Source organism: Heterodontus francisci, chromosome 29, assembly GCF_036365525.1.
Source record: "Heterodontus francisci isolate sHetFra1 chromosome 29, sHetFra1.hap1, whole genome shotgun sequence".
Taxonomy (NCBI): Eukaryota; Metazoa; Chordata; class Chondrichthyes; order Heterodontiformes; family Heterodontidae; genus Heterodontus; species Heterodontus francisci.
Genome location: NC_090399.1, coordinates 1,849,282 through 1,875,743, shown reverse-complemented (window position 1 = coordinate 1,875,743; position 26,462 = coordinate 1,849,282). Strand labels below are relative to the sequence as shown.

The 26,462-nt window shown below is 48.8% G+C and overlaps 1 protein-coding gene across 1 annotated transcript in view; it reads right to left on the bottom strand.

Annotated features, from left to right (window-relative positions):
• The window catches only part of LOC137345904 (carcinoembryonic antigen-related cell adhesion molecule 21-like), a 276,795-nt gene that overhangs the window by 67,762 nt on the left and 182,571 nt on the right, over positions 1 to 26,462 (bottom strand). The window contains exon 6 of the mRNA XM_068009146.1: positions 25,072 to 25,152. Coding sequence (XP_067865247.1) covers positions 25,072 to 25,152 — 81 coding nt within the window. The remainder of the gene's footprint in view (positions 1 to 25,071; positions 25,153 to 26,462) is intronic.

Below are 26,462 nucleotides of genomic sequence, written 5' to 3'. Positions count from 1 at the left end.
GCTGTTCAGAAAGAAGCTGCCGAATCGCGAGTTAAGTATTTTATAGTGAAGCTTACCTTCCCAGCTGCCCCCGATTCACACTCTCACTTCTACCGCTGTTCAAAAAGAAGCTGCCGACTCGCCAGGTAAGTACTTTATACTGAAACTTACCTTCCCAGCTGCCCCCTGGCTCGCACTCTCACTGCTACCGCTGTTCAAAAAGAAGCTGCCGAATCGCTAGGTAAGTACTTTATAGTGAAACATACCTTCCCAGCTGCCCCCTGGCTCGCACTCTCACTGCTACCGCTGTTCAAAAAGAAGCTGCTGAATCGCTAGGTAAGTACTTTATCGTGAAACATACCTTCCCAGCTGCCCCCAATTCACACTCTCACTGCTACTGCTGTTCAAAAAGAAGCTGCCGAATCGCTAGGTAAGTACTTTATACTGAAACTTACCTTCCCAGCTGCCCCCTGGCTCGCACTCTCACAGCGACTGCTGTTCAAAAAGAAGCTGCCGAATCGTGAGCTAAGTATTTTATAGTGAAACTTTCCTTCCCAGCTGCGCCCTGGCTCGCACTCTCACAGCTACCGCTGTTCAAAAAGAATCTGCCGAATCGCTAGGTAAGTATTTTATAGTGAAACTTACCTTCCCAGCTGCCCCCGATTCACACTCTCACAGCTACTGCTGTTCAAAAAGAAGCTGCCGAATCGCTAGGTAAGTATTTTCTACTGAAACTTACCTTCCCAGCTGCCCCCTGGCTCGCACTCTCAAAGCGACCGCTGTTCAAAAAGAAGCTGCCGAATCGCTAGCTAAGTATTTTATACTGAAACTTACCTTCCCAGCTGCCCCCTGGCTCGCACTCTCACTGCTACTGCTGTTCAAAAAGAAGCTGCCGAATCGCTAGGTAAGTATTTTATACTGAAACTTACCTTCACAGCTGCCCCCGATTCACACTCTCACAGCTACCGCTGTTGAAAAAGAAGCTGCCGAATCGCTAGCTAAGTATTTTATACTGAAACTTACCTTCCCAGCTGCTCCCTGGCTCGCACTCTCACAGCGACTGCTGTTCAAAAAGAAGCTGCCGAATCGCGAGGTAAGTATTTTATAGTGAAGCTTACCTTCCCAGCTGCCCCCGATTCACACTCTCACTTCTACCGCTGTTCAAAAAGAAGCTGCCGACTCGCCAGGTAAGTACTTTATATTGAAACTTACCTTCCCAGCTGCCCCCTGGCTCGCACTCTCACTGCTACCGCTGTTCAAAAAGAAGCTGTCGAATCGCTGGGTAAGTACTTTATAGTGAAACTTACCTTCCCAGCTGCCCCCTGGCTCGCACTCTCACAGCTACTGCTGTTCAAAAAGAAGCTGCCAAATCGCTAGGTAAGTACTTTATAGTAAAACTTACCTTCCCAGCTGCTGCCGAATCGCTAGCTAAGTACTTTATAGTGAAACTTACCTTCCCAGCTGCCCCCGATTCACACACTCACTGCTACCGCTGTTCAAAAAGAAGCTGCCGAATCGCGAGGTAAGTATTTTATACTGAAACTTACCTTCCCAGCTGCCCCCTGGCTCGCACTCTCACTGCTACCGCTGTTCAAAAAGAAGCTGCCGAATCGCTATTTAAGTACTTTATAGTGAAATTTACCTTCCCAGCTGCGCCCTGACTCGCACTCTCACTGCTTCCGCTGTTCAAAAAGAAGCTGCCGAATCACTAGGTAAGTATTTTATACTGAAACGTACCTTCCCAGCTGCCCCCGATTCACACTCTCACTGCTACCGCTGTTCAAAAAGAAGCTGCCGAATCGCTAGCTAAGTACTTTATAGTGAAACTTACCTTCCCAGCTGCGCCCTGACTGGCACTCTCACTGCTTCCGCTGTTCAAAAAGAAGCTGCCGAATCGCTAGGTAAGTATTTTATACTGAAACGTACCTTCCCAGCTGCCCCCTGGCTCGCACTCTCACTGCTACCGCTGTTCAAAAAGAAGCTGCCGAATCGCTAGGTAAGTATTTTATACTGAAACTTACCTTCCCAGCTGCCCCCTGGCTCGCACTCTCACTGCTCCCGCTGTTGAAAAAGAAGCTGCCGAATCGCTAGCTAAGTATTTTATACTGAAAGTTACCTTCCCAGCTGCCCCCCGTCTCGCACTCAGTGCGACTGCTGTTCAGAAAGAAGCTGCCGAATCGCGAGTTAAGTATTTTATAGTGAAGCTTACCTTCCCAGCTGCCCCCGATTCACACTCTCACTTCTACCGCTGTTCAAAAAGAAGCTGCCGACTCGCCAGGTAAGTACTTTATACTGAAACTTACCTTCCCAGCTGCCCCCTGGCTCGCACTCTCACTGCTACCGCTGTTCAAAAAGAAGCTGCCGGATCGCTAGGTAAGTACTTTATAGTGAAACATACCTTCCCAGCTGCCCCCTGGCTCGCACTCTCACTGCTACCGCTGTTCAAAAAGAAGCTGCTGAATCGCTAGGTAAGTACTTTATCGTGAAACATACCTTCCCAGCTGCCCCCAATTCACACTCTCACTGCTACTGCTGTTCAAAAAGAAGCTGCCGAATCGCTAGGTAAGTACTTTATACTGAAACTTACCTTCCCAGCTGCCCCCTGGCTCGCGCACTCACAGCGACTGCTGTTCAAAAAGAAGCTGCCGAATCGTGAGCTAAGTATTTTATAGTGAAACTTTCCTTCCCAGCTGCGCCCTGGCTCGCACTCTCACAGCTACCGCTGTTCAAAAAGAATCTGCCGAATCGCTAGGTAAGTATTTTATAGTGAAACTTACCTTCCCAGCTGCCCCCGATTCACACTCTCACAGCTACTGCTGTTCAAAAAGAAGCTGCCGAATCGCTAGGTAAGTATTTTCTACTGAAACTTACCTTCCCAGCTGCCCCCTGGCTCGCACTCTCAAAGCGACCGCTGTTCAAAAAGAAGCTGCCGAATCGCTAGCTAAGTATTTTATACTGAAACTTACCTTCCCAGCTGCCCCCTGGCTCGCACTCTCACTGCTACTGCTGTTCAAAAAGAAGCTGCCGAATCGCTAGGTAAGTATTTTATACTGAAACTTACCTTCACAGCTGCCCCCGATTCACACTCTCACAGCTACCGCTGTTGAAAAAGAAGCTGCCGAATCGCTAGCTAAGTATTTTATACTGAAACTTACCTTCCCAGCTGCTCCCTGGCTCGCACTCTCACAGCGACTGCTGTTCAAAAAGAAGCTGCCGAATCGCGAGGTAAGTATTTTATAGTGAAGCTTACCTTCCCAGCTGCCCCCGATTCACACTCTCACTTCTACCGCTGTTCAAAAAGAAGCTGCCGACTCGCCAGGTAAGTACTTTATATTGAAACTTACCTTCCCAGCTGCCCCCTGGCTCGCACTCTCACTGCTACCGCTGTTCAAAAAGAAGCTGTCGAATCGCTGGGTAAGTACTTTATAGTGAAACTTACCTTCCCAGCTGCCCCCTGGCTCGCACTCTCACAGCTACTGCTGTTCAAAAAGAAGCTGCCAAATCGCTAGGTAAGTACTTTATAGTAAAACTTACCTTCCCAGCTGCTGCCGAATCGCTAGCTAAGTACTTTATAGTGAAACTTACCTTCCCAGCTGCCCCCGATTCACACACTCACTGCTACCGCTGTTCAAAAAGAAGCTGCCGAATCGCGAGGTAAGTATTTTATACTGAAACTTACCTTCCCAGCTGCCCCCTGGCTCGCACTCTCACTGCTACCGCTGTTCAAAAAGAAGCTGCCGAATCGCTATTTAAGTACTTTATAGTGAAATTTACCTTCCCAGCTGCGCCCTGACTCGCACTCTCACTGCTTCCGCTGTTCAAAAAGAAGCTGCCGAATCACTAGGTAAGTATTTTATACTGAAACGTACCTTCCCAGCTGCCCCCTGGCTCGCACTCTCACTGCTACTGCTGTTCAAAAAGAAGCTGCCGAATCGCTAGGTAAGTATTTTATACTGAAACTTAGCTTCCCAGCTGCCCCCTGGCTCGCACTCTCACTGCTACCGCTGTTCAATAAGAAGCTGCCGAATCGCTAGGTAAGTATTTTACACTGAAACTTACCTTCCCAGCTGCCCCCGATTCACACTCTCACTTCTACCGCTGTTCAAAAAGAAGCTGCCGACTCGCCAGCTAAGTATTTTATACTGAAACTGACCTTCTCAGCTGCCCCCTGGCTCGCACTCTCACTGCTACCGCTGTTCAAAAAGAAGCTGTCGAATCGCTAGGTAAGTACTTTATAGTGAAACTTACCTTCCCAGCTGCCCCCGATTCACACTCTCACAGCTACCACTGTTCAAAAAGAAGCTGCCGAATCGCTAGCTAAGTATTTTATACTGAAACTTACCTTCCCAGCTGCCCCCTGGCTCGCACTCTCACAGCTACCGCTGTTCAAAAAGAAGCTGCCGAATCGCTAGGTAAGTATTTTATACTGAAACTTACCTTCCCAGCTCCCCCTGGCTCGCACTCTCACTGCTACCGCTGTTCAAAAAGAAGCTGTCGAATCGCTAGCTAAGTATTTTATACTGAAACTTACCTTCCCAGCTGCCCCCCTGCTCGCACTCTCACAGCTCCCGCTGTTGAAAAAGAAGCTGCCGAATCGCTAGCTAAGTATTTTATACTGAAACTTACCTTCCCAGCTGCCCCCTGGATCGCACTCTCACAGCTACTGCTGTTCAAAAAGAAGCTGCCGAATCGCTAGGTTAGTATTTTATACTGAAACTTACCTTCTCAGCTGCCGGCTGGCTCGCACTCTCACTGCTACCGCTGTTCAAAAAGAAGTTGCCGAATCGCGAGGTAAGTATTTTATAGTGAAACTTACCTTCCCAGCTGCCCCCTGGCTCGCACTCTCACTGCTACCGCTGTTCAAAAAGAAGCTGCCGAATCGCTAGGTAAGTACTTTATAGTGAAACATACCTTCCCAGCTGCCCCCTGGCTCGCACTCTCACTGCTACCGCTGTTCAAAAAGAAGCTGCCGAATCGCTAGGTAAGTATTTTATCGTGAAACTTACCTTCCCAGCTGCCCCCCGTCTCGCATTCTCACTGCTACCGCTGTTCAAAAAGAAGCTGCCGAATCGCTAGGTAAGTATTTTATACTGAAACTTACCTTCCCAGCTGCTCCCTGGCTCGCACTCTCACAGCTACTGCTGTTCAAAAAGAAGCTGCCGAATCGCGAGTTAAGTATTTTATAGTGAAACTTACCTTCCCAGCTGCCCCCGATTCACACTCTCACTTCTACCGCTGTTCAAAAAGAAGCTGCCGACTCGCCAGGTAAGTACTTTATACTGAAACTTACCTTCCCAGCTGCCCCCTGGCTCGCACTCTCACTGCTACCGCTGTTCAAAAAGAAGCTGCCGAATCGCTAGGTAAGTACTTTATAGTGAAACATACCTTCCCAGCTGCCCCCTGGCTCGCACTCTCACTGCTACCGCTGTTCAAAAAGAAGCTGCCGAATCGCTAGGTAAGTATTTGATAGTGAAACTTACCTTCCCAGCTGCCCCCGATTCACACTCTCACTGCTACCGCTGTTCAAAAAGAAGCTGCCGAATCGCTAGGTAAGTACTTTATAGTGAAACTTACCTTCCCAGCTGCCCCCGATTCACACTCTCACAGCTACCGCTGTTCAAAAAGAAGCTGCCGAATCGCGAGGTAAGTATTTTATACTGAAACTTACCTTCCCAGCTGCCCCCTGGCTCGCACTCTCACTGCTACCGCTGTTCAAAAAGAAGCTGCCGAATCGCTAGGTAAGTACTTTATAGTGAAACTTACCTTCCCAGCTGCGCCCTGACTCGCACTCTCACTGCTTCCGCTGTTCAAAAAGAAGCTGCCGAATCGCTAGGTAAGTATTTTATACTGAAACGTACCTTCCCAGCTGCCCCCTGGCTCGCACTCTCACTGCTACTGCTGTTCAAAAAGAAGCTGCCGAATCGCTAGGTAAGTATTTTATACTGAAACTTAGCTTCCCAGCTGCCCCCTGGCTCGCACTCTCACTGCTACCGCTGTTCAATAAGAAGCTGCCGAATCGCTAGGTAAGTATTTTACACTGAAACTTACCTTCCCAGCTGCCCCCGATTCACACTCTCACTTCTACCGCTGTTCAAAAAGAAGCTGCCGACTCGCCAGCTAAGTATTTTATACTGAAACTGACCTTCTCAGCTGCCCCCTGGCTCGCACTCTCACTGCTACCGCTGTTCAAAAAGAAGCTGTCGAATCGCTAGGTAAGTACTTTATAGTGAAACTTACCTTCCCAGCTGCCCCCGATTCACACTCTCACAGCTACCACTGTTCAAAAAGAAGCTGCCGAATCGCTAGCTAAGTATTTTATACTGAAACTTACCTTCCCAGCTGCCCCCTGGCTCGCACTCTCACAGCTACCGCTGTTCAAAAAGAAGCTGCCGAATCGCTAGCTAAGTATTTTATACTGAAACTTACCTTCCCAGCTGCCCCCTGGCTCGCACTCTCACTGCGACCGCTGTTCAAAAAGAAGCTGTCGAATCGCTAGCTAAGTATTTTATACTGAAACTTACCTTCCCAGCTGCCCCCCTGCTCGCACTCTCACAGCTCCCGCTGTTGAAAAAGAAGCTGCCGAATCGCTAGCTAAGTATTTTATACTGAAACTTACCTTCCCAGCTGCCCCCTGGATCGCACTCTCACAGCTACTGCTGTTCAAAAAGAAGCTGCCGAATCGCTAGGTTAGTATTTTATACTGAAACTTACCTTCTCAGCTGCCGGCTGGCTCGCACTCTCACTGCTACCGCTGTTCAAAAAGAAGCTGCCGAATCGCGAGGTAAGTATTTTATAGTGAAACTTACCTTCCCAGCTGCCCCCTGGCTCGCACTCTCACTGCTACCGCTGTTCAAAAAGAAGCTGCCGAATCGCTAGGTAAGTACTTTATAGTGAAACATACCTTCCCAGCTGCCCCCTGGCTCGCACTCTCACTGCTACCGCTGTTCAAAAAGAAGCTGCCGAATCGCGAGGTAAGTATTTTATCGTGAAACTTACCTTCCCAGCTGCCCCCCGTCTCGCATTCTCACTGCTACCGCTGTTCAAAAAGAAGCTGCCGAATCGCTAGGTAAGTATTTTATACTGAAACTTACCTTCCCAGCTGCTCCCTGGCTCGCACTCTCACAGCTACTGCTGTTCAAAAAGAAGCTGCCGAATCGCGAGTTAAGTATTTTATAGTGAAACTTACCTTCCCAGCTGCCCCCGATTCACACTCTCACTTCTACCGCTGTTCAAAAAGAAGCTGCCGACTCGCCAGGTAAGTACTTTATACTGAAACTTACCTTCCCAGCTGCCCCCTGGCTCGCACTCTCACTGCTACCGCTGTTCAAAAAGAAGCTGCCGAATCGCTAGGTAAGTACTTTATAGTGAAACATACCTTCCCAGCTGCCCCCTGGCTCGCACTCTCACTGCTACCGCTGTTCAAAAAGAAGCTGCCGAATCGCTAGGTAAGTATTTTACACTGAAACTTACCTTCCCAGCTGCCCCCGATTCACACTCTCACTTCTACCGCTGTTCAAAAAGAAGCTGCCGACTCGCCAGCTAAGTATTTTATACTGAAACTGACCTTCTCAGCTGCCCCCTGGCTCGCACTCTCACTGCTACCGCTGTTCAAAAAGAAGCTGTCGAATCGCTAGGTAAGTACTTTATAGTGAAACTTACCTTCCCAGCTGCCCCCGATTCACACTCTCACAGCTACCACTGTTCAAAAAGAAGCTGCCGAATCGCTAGCTAAGTATTTTATACTGAAACTTACCTTCCCAGCTGCCCCCTGGCTCGCACTCTCACAGCTACCGCTGTTCAAAAAGAAGCTGCCGAATCGCTAGCTAAGTATTTTATACTGAAACTTACCTTCCCAGCTGCCCCCTGGCTCGCACTCTCACTGCTACCGCTGTTCAAAAAGAAGCTGTCGAATCGCTAGCTAAGTATTTTATACTGAAACTTACCTTCCCAGCTGCCCCCCTGCTCGCACTCTCACAGCTCCCGCTGTTGAAAAAGAAGCTGCCGAATCGCTAGCTAAGTATTTTATACTGAAACTTACCTTCCCAGCTGCCCCCTGGATCGCACTCTCACAGCTACTGCTGTTCAAAAAGAAGCTGCCGAATCGCTAGGTTAGTATTTTATACTGAAACTTACCTTCTCAGCTGCCGGCTGGCTCGCACTCTCACTGCTACCGCTGTTCAAAAAGAAGCTGCCGAATCGCGAGTTAAGTATTTTATAGTGAAACTTACCTTCCCAGCTGCCCCCTGGCTCGCACTCTCACTGCTACCGCTGTTCAAAAAGAAGCTGCCGAATCGCTAGGTAAGTACTTTATAGTGAAACATACCTTCCCAGCTGCCCCCTGGCTCGCACTCTCACTGCTACCGCTGTTCAAAAAGAAGCTGCCGAATCGCTAGGTAAGTACTTTATCGTGAAACATACCTTCCCAGCTGCCCCCAATTCACACTCTCACTGCTACTGCTGTTCAAAAAGAAGCTGCCGAAACGCTAGGTAAGTACTTTATAGTGAAACATACCTTCCCAGCTGCCCCCGATTCACACTCTCACTTCTCCCGCTGTTCAAAAAGAAGCTGCCGAATCGCTAGGTAAGTACTTTATACTGAAACTTACCTTCCCAGCTGCCCCCTGGCTCGCACTCTCACTGCCACCGCTGTTCAAAAAGAAGCTGCCGAATCGCTAGGTAAGTATTTTATACTGAAACTTACCTTCCCAGCTGCCCCCTGGCTCGCACTCTCACAGCTACCGCTGTTCAAAAAGAAGCTGCCGAATCGCGAGGTAAGTATTTTATAGTGAAGCTTACCTTCCCAGCTGCCTCCGATTCACACTCTCACTGCTATCGCATCGCTAGGTAAGTACTTTATACTGAAACTTACCTTCCCAGCTGCTCCCTGGCTTGCACTCTCACAGCTACTGCTGTTCAAAAAGAAGCTGCCGAATCGCGAGGTAAGTATTTTATAGTGAAACTTACCTTCCCAGCTGCCCCCGATTCACACTCTCACTTCTACCGCTGTTCAAAAAGAAGCTGCCGACTCGCCAGGTAAGTACTTTATACTGAAACTTACCTTCCCAGCTGCCCCCTGGCTCGCACTCTCACTGCTACCGCTGTTCAAAAAGAAGCTGCCGAATCGCGAGGTAAGTATTTTATACTGAAACTTAGCTTCCAAGCTGCCCCCTGGCTCGCACTCTCACTGCTACCGCTGTTCAAAAAGAAGCTGCCGAAACGCGAGGTAAGTACTTTCTAGTGAAACTTACCTTCGCAGCTGCCCCCGATTCACACTCTCACTGCTACTGCTGTTCAAAAAGAAGCTGCCGAATCGCGAGGTAAGTATTTTATACTGAAACTTAGCTTCCCAGCTGCCCCCTGGCTCGCACTCTCACTGCTACCGCTGTTCAAAAAGAAGCTGCCGAATCGCGAAGGAAAGTATTTTATAGTGAAGCTTACCTTCCCAGCTGCCCCCTGGCTCGCACTCTCACTGCAACCGCTGTTCAAAAAGAAGCTGCCGAATCGCGAGGTAAGTATTTTATAGTGAAGCTTACCTTCCCAGCTGCCCCCGATTCACACTCACTTCTACCGCTGTTCAAAAAGAAGCTGCCGACTCGCCATTTAAGTACTTTATACTGAAACTTACCTTCCCAGCTGCCCCCTGGCTCGCACTCTCACTGCTACCGCTGTTCAAAAAGAAGCTGCCGAATCGCGAAGGAAAGTATTTTATAGTGAAGCTTACCTTCCCAGCTGCCCCCGATTCACACTCTCACTGCTACCGCTGTTCAAAAAGAAGCTGCCGAATCGCTAGGTAAGTACTTTATAGTGAAACTTACCTTCCCAGCTGCCCCCGATTCACACTCTCACTGCTACCGCTGTTCAAAAAGAAGCTGCCGAATCGTGAGCTAAGTATTTTATAGTGAAGCTTACCTTCCCAGCTGCCCCCTGACTCGCACTCTCACTGCTACCGCTGTTCAAAAAGAAGCTGCCGAATCGCTAGGTAAGTTCTTTATACTGAAGCTTACCTTCCCAGCTGCCTCCGATTCACACTCTCACTGCTACCGCTGTTCAAAAAGAAGCTGCCGAATCGCTAGGTAAGTATTTTATACTGAAACTTACCTTCCCAGCTGCTCCCTGGCTCGCACTCTCACAGCGACTGCTGTTCAAAAAGAAGCTGCCGAATCGCGAGGTAAGTATTTTATAGTGAAGCTTACCTTCCCAGCTGCCCCCGATTCACACTCTCACTTCTACCGCTGTTCAAAAAGAAGCTGCCGACTCGCCAGGTAAGTACTTTATATTGAAACTTACCTTCCCAGCTGCCCCCTGGCTCGCACTCTCACCGCTACTGCTGTTCAAAAAGAAGCTGCCAAATCGCTAGGTAAGTACTTTATAGTGAAACTTACCTTCCCAGCTGCCCCCGATTCACACTCTCACAGCTACCGCTGTTCAAAAAGAAGCTGCCGAATCGCTAGCTAAGTACATTATAGTGAAACTTACCTTCCCAGCTGCCCCCGATTCACACACTCACTGCTACCGCTGTTCAAAAAGAAGCTGCCGAATCGCTAGGTAAGTATTTTATACTGAAACGTACCTTCCCAGCTGCCCCCTGGCTCGCACTCTCACTGCTACCGCTGTTCAAAAAGAAGCTGCCGACTCGCCAGCTAAGTATTTTATACTGAAACTGACCTTCTCAGCTGCCCCCTGGCTCGCACTCTCACTGCTACCGCTGTTCAAAAAGAAGCTGTCGAATCGCTAGGTAAGTACTTTATAGTGAAACTTACCTTCCCAGCTGCCCCCGATTCACACTCTCACTGCTACCGCTGTTCAAAAAGAAGCTGCCGAATCGCTAGGTAAGTACTTTATAGTGAAACATACCTTCCCAGCTGCCCCCTGGCTCGCACTCTCACTGCTACCGCTGTTCAAAAAGAAGCTGCTGAATCGCTAGGTAAGTACTTTATCGTGAAACATACCTTCCCAGCTGCCCCCAATTCACACTCTCACTGCTACTGCTGTTCAAAAAGAAGCTGCCGAATCGCTAGGTAAGTACTTTATACTGAAACTTACCTTCCCAGCTGCCCCCTGGCTCGCACTCTCACAGCGACTGCTGTTCAAAAAGAAGCTGCCGAATCGTGAGCTAAGTATTTTATAGTGAAACTTTCCTTCCCAGCTGCGCCCTGGCTCGCACTCTCACAGCTACCGCTGTTCAAAAAGAATCTGCCGAATCGCTAGGTAAGTATTTTATAGTGAAACTTACCTTCCCAGCTGCCCCCGATTCACACTCTCACAGCTACTGCTGTTCAAAAAGAAGCTGCCGAATCGCTAGGTAAGTATTTTCTACTGAAACTTACCTTCCCAGCTGCCCCCTGGCTCGCACTCTCAAAGCGACCGCTGTTCAAAAAGAAGCTGCCGAATCGCTAGCTAAGTATTTTATACTGAAACTTACCTTCCCAGCTGCCCCCTGGCTCGCACTCTCACTGCTACTGCTGTTCAAAAAGAAGCTGCCGAATCGCTAGGTAAGTATTTTATACTGAAACTTACCTTCACAGCTGCCCCCGATTCACACTCTCACAGCTACCGCTGTTGAAAAAGAAGCTGCCGAATCGCTAGCTAAGTATTTTATACTGAAACTTACCTTCCCAGCTGCTCCCTGGCTCGCACTCTCACAGCGACTGCTGTTCAAAAAGAAGCTGCCGAATCGCGAGGTAAGTATTTTATAGTGAAGCTTACCTTCCCAGCTGCCCCCGATTCACACTCTCACTTCTACCGCTGTTCAAAAAGAAGCTGCCGACTCGCCAGGTAAGTACTTTATATTGAAACTTACCTTCCCAGCTGCCCCCTGGCTCGCACTCTCACTGCTACCGCTGTTCAAAAAGAAGCTGTCGAATCGCTGGGTAAGTACTTTATAGTGAAACTTACCTTCCCAGCTGCCCCCTGGCTCGCACTCTCACAGCTACTGCTGTTCAAAAAGAAGCTGCCAAATCGCTAGGTAAGTACTTTATAGTAAAACTTACCTTCCCAGCTGCTGCCGAATCGCTAGCTAAGTACTTTATAGTGAAACTTACCTTCCCAGCTGCCCCCGATTCACACACTCACTGCTACCGCTGTTCAAAAAGAAGCTGCCGAATCGCGAGGTAAGTATTTTATACTGAAACTTACCTTCCCAGCTGCCCCCTGGCTCGCACTCTCACTGCTACCGCTGTTCAAAAAGAAGCTGCCGAATCGCTATTTAAGTACTTTATAGTGAAATTTACCTTCCCAGCTGCGCCCTGACTCGCACTCTCACTGCTTCCGCTGTTCAAAAAGAAGCTGCCGAATCACTAGGTAAGTATTTTATACTGAAACGTACCTTCCCAGCTGCCCCCGATTCACACTCTCACTGCTACCGCTGTTCAAAAAGAAGCTGCCGAATCGCTAGGTAAGTACTTTATAGTGAAACTTACCTTCCCAGCTGCGCCCTGACTGGCACTCTCACTGCTTCCGCTGTTCAAAAAGAAGCTGCCGAATCGCTAGGTAAGTATTTTATACTGAAACGTACCTTCCCAGCTGCCCCCTGGCTCGCACTCTCACTGCTACCGCTGTTCAAAAAGAAGCTGCCGAATCGCTAGGTAAGTATTTTATACTGAAACTTACCTTCCCAGCTGCCCCCTGGCTCGCACTCTCACTGCTCCCGCTGTTGAAAAAGAAGCTGCCGAATCGCTAGCTAAGTATTTTATACTGAAAGTTACCTTCCCAGCTGCCCCCCGTCTCGCACTCAGTGCGACTGCTGTTCAGAAAGAAGCTGCCGAATCGCGAGTTAAGTATTTTATAGTGAAGCTTACCTTCCCAGCTGCCCCCGATTCACACTCTCACTTCTACCGCTGTTCAAAAAGAAGCTGCCGACTCGCCAGGTAAGTACTTTATACTGAAACTTACCTTCCCAGCTGCCCCCTGGCTCGCACTCTCACTGCTACCGCTGTTCAAAAAGAAGCTGCCGAATCGCTAGGTAAGTACTTTATAGTGAAACATACCTTCCCAGCTGCCCCCTGGCTCGCACTCTCACTGCTACCGCTGTTCAAAAAGAAGCTGCTGAATCGCTAGGTAAGTACTTTATCGTGAAACATACCTTCCCAGCTGCCCCCAATTCACACTCTCACTGCTACTGCTGTTCAAAAAGAAGCTGCCGAATCGCTAGGTAAGTACTTTATACTGAAACTTACCTTCCCAGCTGCCCCCTGGCTCGCACTCTCACAGCGACTGCTGTTCAAAAAGAAGCTGCCGAATCGTGAGCTAAGTATTTTATAGTGAAACTTTCCTTCCCAGCTGCGCCCTGGCTCGCACTCTCACAGCTACCGCTGTTCAAAAAGAATCTGCCGAATCGCTAGGTAAGTATTTTATAGTGAAACTTACCTTCCCAGCTGCCCCCGATTCACACTCTCACAGCTACTGCTGTTCAAAAAGAAGCTGCCGAATCGCTAGGTAAGTATTTTCTACTGAAACTTACCTTCCCAGCTGCCCCCTGGCTCGCACTCTCAAAGCGACCGCTGTTCAAAAAGAAGCTGCCGAATCGCTAGCTAAGTATTTTATACTGAAACTTACCTTCCCAGCTGCCCCCTGGCTCGCACTCTCACTGCTACTGCTGTTCAAAAAGAAGCTGCCGAATCGCTAGGTAAGTATTTTATACTGAAACTTACCTTCACAGCTGCCCCCGATTCACACTCTCACAGCTACCGCTGTTGAAAAAGAAGCTGCCGAATCGCTAGCTAAGTATTTTATACTGAAACTTACCTTCCCAGCTGCTCCCTGGCTCGCACTCTCACAGCGACTGCTGTTCAAAAAGAAGCTGCCGAATCGCGAGGTAAGTATTTTATAGTGAAGCTTACCTTCCCAGCTGCCCCCGATTCACACTCTCACTTCTACCGCTGTTCAAAAAGAAGCTGCCGACTCGCCAGGTAAGTACTTTATATTGAAACTTACCTTCCCAGCTGCCCCCTGGCTCGCACTCTCACTGCTACCGCTGTTCAAAAAGAAGCTGTCGAATCGCTGGGTAAGTACTTTATAGTGAAACTTACCTTCCCAGCTGCCCCCTGGCTCGCACTCTCACAGCTACTGCTGTTCAAAAAGAAGCTGCCAAATCGCTAGGTAAGTACTTTATAGTAAAACTTACCTTCCCAGCTGCTGCCGAATCGCTAGCTAAGTACTTTATAGTGAAACTTACCTTCCCAGCTGCCCCCGATTCACACACTCACTGCTACCGCTGTTCAAAAAGAAGCTGCCGAATCGCGAGGTAAGTATTTTATACTGAAACTTACCTTCCCAGCTGCCCCCTGGCTCGCACTCTCACTGCTACCGCTGTTCAAAAAGAAGCTGCCGAATCGCTATTTAAGTACTTTATAGTGAAATTTACCTTCCCAGCTGCGCCCTGACTCGCACTCTCACTGCTTCCGCTGTTCAAAAAGAAGCTGCCGAATCACTAGGTAAGTATTTTATACTGAAACGTACCTTCCCAGCTGCCCCCGATTCACACTCTCACTTCTACCGCTGTTCAAAAAGAAGCTGCCGACTCGCCAGCTAAGTATTTTATACTGAAACTGACCTTCTCAGCTGCCCCCTGGCTCGCACTCTCACTGCTACCGCTGTTCAAAAAGAAGCTGTCGAATCGCTAGGTAAGTACTTTATAGTGAAACTTACCTTCCCAGCTGCCCCCGATTCACACTCTCACAGCTACCACTGTTCAAAAAGAAGCTGCCGAATCGCTAGCTAAGTATTTTATACTGAAACTTACCTTCCCAGCTGCCCCCTGGCTCGCACTCTCACAGCTACCGCTGTTCAAAAAGAAGCTGCCGAATCGCTAGGTAAGTATTTTATACTGAAACTTACCTTCCCAGCTCCCCCTGGCTCGCACTCTCACTGCTACCGCTGTTCAAAAAGAAGCTGTCGAATCGCTAGCTAAGTATTTTATACTGAAACTTACCTTCCCAGCTGCCCCCCTGCTCGCACTCTCACAGCTCCCGCTGTTGAAAAAGAAGCTGCCGAATCGCTAGCTAAGTATTTTATACTGAAACTTACCTTCCCAGCTGCCCCCTGGATCGCACTCTCACAGCTACTGCTGTTCAAAAAGAAGCTGCCGAATCGCTAGGTTAGTATTTTATACTGAAACTTACCTTCTCAGCTGCCGGCTGGCTCGCACTCTCACTGCTACCGCTGTTCAAAAAGAAGTTGCCGAATCGCGAGGTAAGTATTTTATAGTGAAACTTACCTTCCCAGCTGCCCCCTGGCTCGCACTCTCACTGCTACCGCTGTTCAAAAAGAAGCTGCCGAATCGCTAGGTAAGTACTTTATAGTGAAACATACCTTCCCAGCTGCCCCCTGGCTCGCACTCTCACTGCTACCGCTGTTCAAAAAGAAGCTGCCGAATCGCTAGGTAAGTATTTTATCGTGAAACTTACCTTCCCAGCTGCCCCCCGTCTCGCATTCTCACTGCTACCGCTGTTCAAAAAGAAGCTGCCGAATCGCTAGGTAAGTATTTTATACTGAAACTTACCTTCCCAGCTGCTCCCTGGCTCGCACTCTCACAGCTACTGCTGTTCAAAAAGAAGCTGCCGAATCGCGAGTTAAGTATTTTATAGTGAAACTTACCTTCCCAGCTGCCCCCGATTCACACTCTCACTTCTACCGCTGTTCAAAAAGAAGCTGCCGACTCGCCAGGTAAGTACTTTATACTGAAACTTACCTTACCAGCTGCCCCCTGGCTCGCACTCTCACTGCTACCGCTGTTCAAAAAGAAGCTGCCGAATCGCTAGGTAAGTACTTTATAGTGAAACATACCTTCCCAGCTGCCCCCTGGCTCGCACTCTCACTGCTACCGCTGTTCAAAAAGAAGCTGCCGAATCGCTAGGTAAGTATTTGATAGTGAAACTTACCTTCCCAGCTGCCCCCGATTCACACTCTCACTGCTACCGCTGTTCAAAAAGAAGCTGCCGAATCGCTAGGTAAGTACTTTATAGTGAAACTTACCTTCCCAGCTGCCCCCGATTCACACTCTCACAGCTACCGCTGTTCAAAAAGAAGCTGCCGAATCGCGAGGTAAGTATTTTATACTGAAACTTACCTTCCCAGCTGCCCCCTGGCTCGCACTCTCACTGCTACCGCTGTTCAAAAAGAAGCTGCCGAATCGCTAGGTAAGTACTTTATAGTGAAACTTACCTTCCCAGCTGCGCCCTGACTCGCACTCTCACTGCTTCCGCTGTTCAAAAAGAAGCTGCCGAATCGCTAGGTAAGTATTTTATACTGAAACGTACCTTCCCAGCTGCCCCCTGGCTCGCACTCTCACTGCTACTGCTGTTCAAAAAGAAGCTGCCGAATCGCTAGGTAAGTATTTTATACTGAAACTTAGCTTCCCAGCTGCCCCCTGGCTCGCACTCTCACTGCTACCGCTGTTCAATAAGAAGCTGCCGAATCGCTAGGTAAGTATTTTACACTGAAACTTACCTTCCCAGCTGCCCCCGATTCACACTCTCACTTCTACCGCTGTTCAAAAAGAAGCTGCCGACTCGCCAGCTAAGTATTTTATACTGAAACTGACCTTCTCAGCTGCCCCCTGGCTCGCACTCTCACTGCTACCGCTGTTCAAAAAGAAGCTGTCGAATCGCTAGGTAAGTACTTTATAGTGAAACTTACCTTCCCAGCTGCCCCCGATTCACACTCTCACAGCTACCACTGTTCAAAAAGAAGCTGCCGAATCGCTAGCTAAGTATTTTATACTGAAACTTACCTTCCCAGCTGCCCCCTGGCTCGCACTCTCACAGCTACCGCTGTTCAAAAAGAAGCTGCCGAATCGCTAGCTAAGTATTTTATACTGAAACTTACCTTCCCAGCTGCCCCCTGGCTCGCACTCTCACTGCGACCGCTGTTCAAAAAGAAGCTGTCGAATCGCTAGCTAAGTATTTTATACTGAAACTTACCTTCCCAGCTGCCCCCCTGCTCGCACTCTCACAGCTCCCGCTGTTGAAAAAGAAGCTGCCGAATCGCTAGCTAAGTATTTTATACTGAAACTTACCTTCCCAGCTGCCCCCTGGATCGCACTCTCACAGCTACTGCTGTTCAAAAAGAAGCTGCCGAATCGCTAGGTTAGTATTTTATACTGAAACTTACCTTCTCAGCTGCCGGCTGGCTCGCACTCTCACTGCTACCGCTGTTCAAAAAGAAGCTGCCGAATCGCGAGGTAAGTATTTTATAGTGAAACTTACCTTCCCAGCTGCCCCCTGGCTCGCACTCTCACTGCTACCGCTGTTCAAAAAGAAGCTGCCGAATCGCTAGGTAAGTACTTTATAGTGAAACATACCTTCCCAGCTGCCCCCTGGCTCGCACTCTCACTGCTACCGCTGTTCAAAAAGAAGCTGCCGAATCGCGAGGTAAGTATTTTATCGTGAAACTTACCTTCCCAGCTGCCCCCCGTCTCGCATTCTCACTGCTACCGCTGTTCAAAAAGAAGCTGCCGAATCGCTAGGTAAGTATTTTATACTGAAACTTACCTTCCCAGCTGCTCCCTGGCTCGCACTCTCACAGCTACTGCTGTTCAAAAAGAAGCTGCCGAATCGCGAGTTAAGTATTTTATAGTGAAACTTACCTTCCCAGCTGCCCCCGATTCACACTCTCACTTCTACCGCTGTTCAAAAAGAAGCTGCCGACTCGCCAGGTAAGTACTTTATACTGAAACTTACCTTCCCAGCTGCCCCCTGGCTCGCACTCTCACTGCTACCGCTGTTCAAAAAGAAGCTGCCGAATCGCTAGGTAAGTACTTTATAGTGAAACATACCTTCCCAGCTGCCCCCTGGCTCGCACTCTCACTGCTACCGCTGTTCAAAAAGAAGCTGCCGAATCGCTAGGTAAGTATTTTACACTGAAACTTACCTTCCCAGCTGCCCCCGATTCACACTCTCACTTCTACCGCTGTTCAAAAAGAAGCTGCCGACTCGCCAGCTAAGTATTTTATACTGAAACTGACCTTCTCAGCTGCCCCCTGGCTCGCACTCTCACTGCTACCGCTGTTCAAAAAGAAGCTGTCGAATCGCTAGGTAAGTACTTTATAGTGAAACTTACCTTCCCAGCTGCCCCCGATTCACACTCTCACAGCTACCACTGTTCAAAAAGAAGCTGCCGAATCGCTAGCTAAGTATTTTATACTGAAACTTACCTTCCCAGCTGCCCCCTGGCTCGCACTCTCACAGCTACCGCTGTTCAAAAAGAAGCTGCCGAATCGCTAGCTAAGTATTTTATACTGAAACTTACCTTCCCAGCTGCCCCCTGGCTCGCACTCTCACTGCTACCGCTGTTCAAAAAGAAGCTGTCGAATCGCTAGCTAAGTATTTTATACTGAAACTTACCTTCCCAGCTGCCCCCCTGCTCGCACTCTCACAGCTCCCGCTGTTGAAAAAGAAGCTGCCGAATCGCTAGCTAAGTATTTTATACTGAAACTTACCTTCCCAGCTGCCCCCTGGATCGCACTCTCACAGCTACTGCTGTTCAAAAAGAAGCTGCCGAATCGCTAGGTTAGTATTTTATACTGAAACTTACCTTCTCAGCTGCCGGCTGGCTCGCACTCTCACTGCTACCGCTGTTCAAAAAGAAGCTGCCGAATCGCGAGTTAAGTATTTTATAGTGAAACTTACCTTCCCAGCTGCCCCCTGGCTCGCACTCTCACTGCTACCGCTGTTCAAAAAGAAGCTGCCGAATCGCTAGGTAAGTACTTTATAGTGAAACATACCTTCCCAGCTGCCCCCTGGCTCGCACTCTCACTGCTACCGCTGTTCAAAAAGAAGCTGCCGAATCGCTAGGTAAGTACTTTATCGTGAAACATACCTTCCCAGCTGCCCCCAATTCACACTCTCACTGCTACTGCTGTTCAAAAAGAAGCTGCCGAAACGCTAGGTAAGTACTTTATAGTGAAACATACCTTCCCAGCTGCCCCCGATTCACACTCTCACTTCTCCCGCTGTTCAAAAAGAAGCTGCCGAATCGCTAGGTAAGTACTTTATACTGAAACTTACCTTCCCAGCTGCCCCCTGGCTCGCACTCTCACTGCCACCGCTGTTCAAAAAGAAGCTGCCGAATCGCTAGGTAAGTATTTTATACTGAAACTTACCTTCCCAGCTGCCCCCTGGCTCGCACTCTCACAGCTACCGCTGTTCAAAAAGAAGCTGCCGAATCGCGAGGTAAGTATTTTATAGTGAAGCTTACCTTCCCAGCTGCCTCCGATTCACACTCTCACTGCTATCGCATCGCTAGGTAAGTACTTTATACTGAAACTTACCTTCCCAGCTGCTCCCTGGCTTGCACTCTCACAGCTACTGCTGTTCAAAAAGAAGCTGCCGAATCGCGAGGTAAGTATTTTATAGTGAAACTTACCTTCCCAGCTGCCCCCGATTCACACTCTCACTTCTACCGCTGTTCAAAAAGAAGCTGCCGACTCGCCAGGTAAGTACTTTATACTGAAACTTACCTTCCCAGCTGCCCCCTGGCTCGCACTCTCACTGCTACCGCTGTTCAAAAAGAAGCTGCCGAATCGCGAGGTAAGTATTTTATACTGAAACTTAGCTTCCAAGCTGCCCCCTGGCTCGCACTCTCACTGCTACCGCTGTTCAAAAAGAAGCTGCCGAAACGCGAGGTAAGTACTTTCTAGTGAAACTTACCTTCGCAGCTGCCCCCGATTCACACTCTCACTGCTACTGCTGTTCAAAAAGAAGCTGCCGAATCGCGAGGTAAGTATTTTATACTGAAACTTAGCTTCCCAGCTGCCCCCTGGCTCGCACTCTCACTGCTACCGCTGTTCAAAAAGAAGCTGCCGAATCGCGAAGGAAAGTATTTTATAGTGAAGCTTACCTTCCCAGCTGCCCCCTGGCTCGCACTCTCACTGCAACCGCTGTTCAAAAAGAAGCTGCCGAATCGCGAGGTAAGTATTTTATAGTGAAGCTTACCTTCCCAGCTGCCCCCGATTCACACTCACTTCTACCGCTGTTCAAAAAGAAGCTGCCGACTCGCCATTTAAGTACTTTATACTGAAACTTACCTTCCCAGCTGCCCCCTGGCTCGCACTCTCACTGCTACCGCTGTTCAAAAAGAAGCTGCCGAATCGCGAAGGAAAGTATTTTATAGTGAAGCTTACCTTCCCAGCTGCCCCCGATTCACACTCTCACTGCTACCGCTGTTCAAAAAGAAGCTGCCGAATCGCTAGGTAAGTACTTTATAGTGAAACTTACCTTCCCAGCTGCCCCCGATTCACACTCTCACTGCTACCGCTGTTCAAAAAGAAGCTGCCGAATCGTGAGCTAAGTATTTTATAGTGAAGCTTACCTTCCCAGCTGCCCCCTGACTCGCACTCTCACTGCTACCGCTGTTCAAAAAGAAGCTGCCGAATCGCTAGGTAAGTTCTTTATACTGAAGCTTACCTTCCCAGCTGCCTCCGATTCACACTCTCACTGCTACCGCTGTTCAAAAAGAAGCTGCCGAATCGCTAGGTAAGTATTTTATACTGAAACTTACCTTCCCAGCTGCTCCCTGGCTCGCACTCTCACAGCGACTGCTGTTCAAAAAGAAGCTGCCGAATCGCGAGGTAAGTATTTTATAGTGAAGCTTACCTTCCCAGCTGCCCCCGATTCACACTCTCACTTCTACCGCTGTTCAAAAAGAAGCTGCCGACTCGCCAGGTAAGTACTTTATATTGAAACTTACCTTCCCAGCTGCCCCCTGGCTCGCACTCTCACCGCTACTGCTGTTCAAAAAGAAGCTGCCAAATCGCTAGGTAAGTACTTTATAGTGAAACTTACCTTCCCAGCTGCCCCCGATTCACACTCTCACAGCTACCGCTGTTCAAAAAGAAGCTGCCGAATCGCTAGCTAAGTACATTATAGTGAAACTTACCTTCCCAGCTGCCCCCGATTCACACACTCACTGCTACCGCTGTTCAAAAAGAAGCTGCCGAATCGCTAGGTAAGTATTTTATACTGAAACGTACCTTCCCAGCTGCCCCCTGGCTCGCACTCTCACTGCTACCGCTGTTCAAAAAGAAGCTGCCGACTCGCCAGCTAAGTATTTTATACTGAAACTGACCTTCTCAGCTGCCCCCTGGCTCGCACTCTCACTGCTACCGCTGTTCAAAAAGAAGCTGTCGAATCGCTAGGTAAGTACTTTATAGTGAAACTTACCTTCCCAGCTGCCCCCGATTCACACTCTCACAGCTACCACTGTTCAAAAAGAAGCTGCCGAATCGCTAGGTAAGTATTTTATACTGAAACTTACCTTCCCAGCTGCCCCCTGGCTCGCACTCTCACTGCTACCGCTGTTCAAAAAGAAGCTGTCGAATCGCTAGCTCAGTATTTTATACTGAAACTTACCTTCCCAGCTGCCCCCCTGCTCGCACTCTCACAGCTCCCGCTGTTGAAAAAGAAGCTGCCGAATCGCTAGCTAAGTATTTTATACTGAAACTTACCTTCCCAGCTGCCCCCCTGCTCGCACTCTCACAGCTCCCGCTGTTGAAAAAGAAGCTGCCGAATCGCTAGCTAAGTATTTTATACTGAAACTTACCTTCCCAGCTGCCCCCTGGATCGCACTCTCACAGCTACTGCTGTTCAAAAAGAAGCTGCCAAATCGCTAGGTTAGTATTTTATACTGAAACTTACCTTCTCAGCTGCCGGCTGGCTCGCACTCTCACTGCTACCGCTGTTCAAAAAGAAGCTGCCGAATCGCGAGGTAAGTATTTTATAGTGAAACTTACCTTCCCAGCTGCCCCCTGGCTCGCACTCTCACTGCTACCGCTGTTCAAAAAGAAGCTGCCGAATCGCGAGGTAAGTACTTTATAGTGAAACATACCTTCCCAGCTGCCCCCTGGCTCGCACTCTCACTGCTACCGCTGTTCAAAAAGAAGCTGCCGAATCGCTAGATAAGTATTTTATCGTGAAACGTACCTTCCCAGCTGCCCCCCGTCTCGCATTCTCACTGCTACCGCTGTTCAAAAAGAAGCTGCCGAATCGCTAGGTAAGTATTTTATACTGAAACTTACCTTCCCAGCTGCTCCCTGGCTCGCACTCTCACAGCTACTGCTGTTCAAAAAGAAGCTGCCGAATCGCGAGTTAAGTATTTTATAGTGAAGCTTACCTTCCCAGCTGCCCCCGATTCACACTCTCACTTCTACCGCTGTTCAAAAAGAAGCTGCCGACTCGCCAGGTAAGTACTTTATACTGAAACTTACCTTCCCAGCTGCCCCCTGGCTCACACTCTCACTGCTACCGCTGTTCAAAAAGAAGCTGCCGAATGGCTAGATAAGTACTTTATCGTGAAACATACCTTCCCAGCTGCCCCCAATTCACACTCTCACTGCTACTGCTGTTCAAAAAGAAGCTGCCGAAACGCTAGGTAAGTACTTTATAGTGAAACATACCTTCCCAGCTGCCCCCGATTCACACTCTCACTTCTCCCGCTGTTCAAAAAGAAGCTGCCGAATCGCTAGGTAAGTACTTTATACTGAAACTTACCTTCCCAGCTGCCCCCTGGCTCGCACTCTCACAGCTACTGCTGTTCAAAAAGAAGCTGCCGAATCGTGAGCTAAGTATTTTATAGTGAAACTTACCTTCCCAGCTGCGCCCTGGCTCGCACTCTCACAGCTACCGCTGTTCAAAAAGAATCTGCCGAATCGCTAGGTAAGTATTTTATAGTGAAACTTACCTTCCCAGCTGCCCCCGATTCACACTCTCACTGCTACCACTGTTCAAAAAGAAGCTGCCGAATCGCTAGGTAAGTATTTTATACTGAAACTTACCTTCCCAGCTGCCCCCTGGCTCGCACTCTCAAAGCGACCGCTGTTCAAAAAGAAGCTGCCGAATCGCTAGCTAAGTATTTTATACTGAAACTTACCTTCCCAGCTGCCCCCTGGCTCGCACTCTCACTGCTACTGCTGTTCAAAAAGAAGCTGCCGAATCGCTAGGTAAGTATTTTATACTGAAACTTACCTTCACAGCTGCCCCCTGGCTCGCACTCTCACAGCTACTGCTGTTCACAAAGAAGCTGCCAAATCGCTAGGTAAGTACTTTATGGTGAAACTTACCTTCCCAGCTGCCCCCTGGCTCGCACTCTCACTGCTACCGCTGTTCAAAAAGAAGCTGCCGAATCGCTAGGTAAGTACTTTATACAGAAACTTACCTTCCCAGCTGCCCCCGATTCACACTCTCACAGCTACCGCTGTTCAAAAAGAAGCTGCCGAATCGCTAGGTAAGTACTTTATACAGAAACTTACCTTCCCAGCTGCCCCCTGGCTCGCACTCTCACTGCCACCGCTGTTCAAAAAGAAGCTGCCGAATTGCTAGGTAAGTACTTTATACAGAAACTTACCTTCCCAGCTGCCCCCTGGCTCGCACTCTCACAGCTACTGCTGTTCAAAAAGAAGTTGCCGAATCGCTAGGTAAGTATTTTATCGTGAAACTTACCTTCCCAGCTGCCCCCGATTCACACTCTCACTGCTACTGCTGTTCAAAAAGAAGCTGCCGAATCGCTAGGTAAGTACTTTATAGTGAAACATACCTTCCCAGCTGCCCCCTGGCTCGCACTCTCACTGCTACCGCTGTTCAAAAAGAAGCTGCCGAATCGCTAGGTAAGTACTTTATACTGAAACTTACCTTCCCAGCTGCCCCCTGGCTCGCACTCTCACTGCTACTGCTGTTCAAAAAGAAGCTGCCGAATCGCTAGGTAAGTACTTTATAGTGAAACATACCTTCCCAGCTGCCCCCGATTCACACTCTCACTGCTACCGCTGTTCAAAAAGAAGCTGCCGAATCGCTAGGTAAGTACTTTATAGTGAAACTTACCTTCCCAGCTGCCCCCGATTCACACTCTCACTGCTACCGCTGTTCAAAAAGAAGCTGCCGAATCGCTAGGTAAGTACTTTATAGTGAAACTTACCTTCCCAGCTGTCCGCCAGCGCCAGTGCGGGAAACTGTCCGCCAGCGCCAGAGCGGGAAACTGTCCGCCAGCGCCAGAGCGGGAAACTGTCCGCCAGCGCCAGAGCGGGAAACTGTCCGCCAGCGCCAGAGCGGGAAACTGTCCGCCAGCGCCAGAGCGGGAAACTGTCCGCCAGCGCCAGAGCGGGAAACTGTCCGCCAGCGCCAGAGCGGGAAACTGTCCGCCAGCGCCAGAGCGGGAAACTGTCCGCCAGCGCCAGAGCGGGAAACTGTCCGCCAGCGCCAGAGCGGGAAACTGTCCGCCAGCGCCAGAGCGGGAAACTGTCCGCCAGCGCCAGAGCGGGAAACTGTCCGCCAGCGCCAGAGCGGGAAACTGTCCGCCAGCGCCAGAGCGGGAAACTGTCCGCCAGCGCCAGAGCGGGAAACTGTCCGCCAGCGCCAGAGCGGGAAACTGTCCGCCAGCGCCAGAGCGGGAAACTGTCCGCCAGCGCCAGAGCGGGAAACTGTCCGCCAGCGCCAGAGCGGGAAACTGTCCGCCAGCGCCAGAGCGGGAAACTGTCCGCCAGCGCCAGAGCGGGAAACTGTCCGCCAGCGCCAGAGCGGGAAACTGTCCGCCAGCGCCAGAGCGGGAAACTGTCCGCCAGCGCCAGAGCGGGAAACTGTCCGCCAGCGCCAGAGCGGGAAACTTTCTAGTCAATACAAAACACTTTTATCTTGGCCATGCAACATCATCAGTTTACAACAATTGGTTTCATCTTCATTTTCGATGAACCCTTTTAAGATGTATCAATAATAAGGGATGGCAGATTGAGGGCATATTGTCCTGCTAAGCATTTTGTCACATTTCATGTCCAATGCAGCTTGGCCTGTCTTTCACAATTTCAGCCATTACTGGAAAAGTCCATCTTGTGCAGCATCTATTCAGGCCAGCTGAGGGACAAGTCTACATCCCTTGAGTGATTCAAGCAAGCTTGATGCCATGTCCAGAAGTTTCAAAGAAGTTGCTTTTTATTCTGCTAACTATGGTAAACTTCATTCTTTCTCGTATGGGGACAGTGGGTGGTAGGACATCTTGAAAAACACAGTGGGGTAGGACATCTTCTCACTTGCTTTCTTGAACCAAACCTTTAGTTAGAGACAACCAAGATCTTGATCTTGTTGCTTCCCTGCTTTCTTTTGAAATACTCACGATTCTGTTTTGATCTGACAACTTGCAGAACAGCAATCAGCACGATGACACTTTCACATCCAAGGAATATGTTCCCTTTATCTGCAAATCAATAAAATGAAGCAGAAGTAATTAACAATCAGGCTACATTAAAAACCTGCACATAAGAAAGATCCTCTGCCTCCGATCCTACTGTCTAATTTCTTTAAACTGATTTATTGATCCCTTTCCTAGGATTTTACTGCTTCACATGAATCCTGCAAATAGGTTCAGATTTCAGAGCACAATACCTTTATGTATCTGGTGTTATTTAAGCATTTCATCAAGATTTTGTGATGCTGTTCTGGTGGCCTTGACACACCAGGTGGGCAGCAGGAGTCACATCCTCTTATCATTGAGCCATCGAGTGCTCCCAGCACTGAAGGAGGCCATTCATCCCGTTGTGTCCTTACTGGCTCACTGCAAGAACCATCGGCTAATCCCACGTCCTTGCTTTTTCCCCATAGCCCTGTAATTTCTTTCTCTTCAGGTAATTCCCTTTTGAAAGCTACAATTGAATCAGCCTCCACTCCACTCTCAGGCTGTGCAATCCAGATCCTAACCACACGCTATGTTTAAAAAAAAAAAAAAGATTTTCATCGTGTCACCTTTGGTTCTTTTTCCAGTCACCTTAAATCTGTGTCCTCTGGTTCTCAATCCTTCCGCCAATGGGAACAGGTTCTCCCCATCTACTCCGTCTAGACCCCTCATGATTTTGAATACCTTTATCTAATCTTCTCTTCACTAAGGAGAACAGTCCCCAGATTCTCAAATCTATCCATGTAACTGAAGTTCCTCATCCCTGGAACCATTCTTGTGAATCTTTTCTGCACCCTCTCCAATGCCTTAACATCCTTCCTAAAGTGTGGTGCCCAGAACTGGATGCAATACTGCAGTTGTGGCCAAACCAGCTTTTTATACAAATTTGAGGTAACTTCCCTGCTTTTGTACTGTATGCTCTATTAACTGTACTCTCACCTCCAATGACTTATGCACATATACTCCCAGGTATCTCTGCTCCTGCACCCACTTTAGAATTATACTCTTTAATTTGCATTGTTTGTGTTCTTTTTACCAAAATGAATCACTTCACACTTCCCTGCATTGAACTTCATCTGCCAATTGTCTGCCCATTCCACCAACCTGTCTATGTCCTTTTGTAGTTCTACACTAACCTCCTCACAGTTCACAAGTTTCGTATCATCCAAAAATGTTGTTTTTGAGCCCTGTAGACCAAGCTCTGGGTCATTAATATACATCAGGAAGAGCAGGGTCCTAACACCAACCCCGAGGATTCCACTACAAACATTCCTCCAGTCCAAAAAACATAAATTAACCACTTCTTTCTGTTTCCTGTCACTCAGCCAATTTTG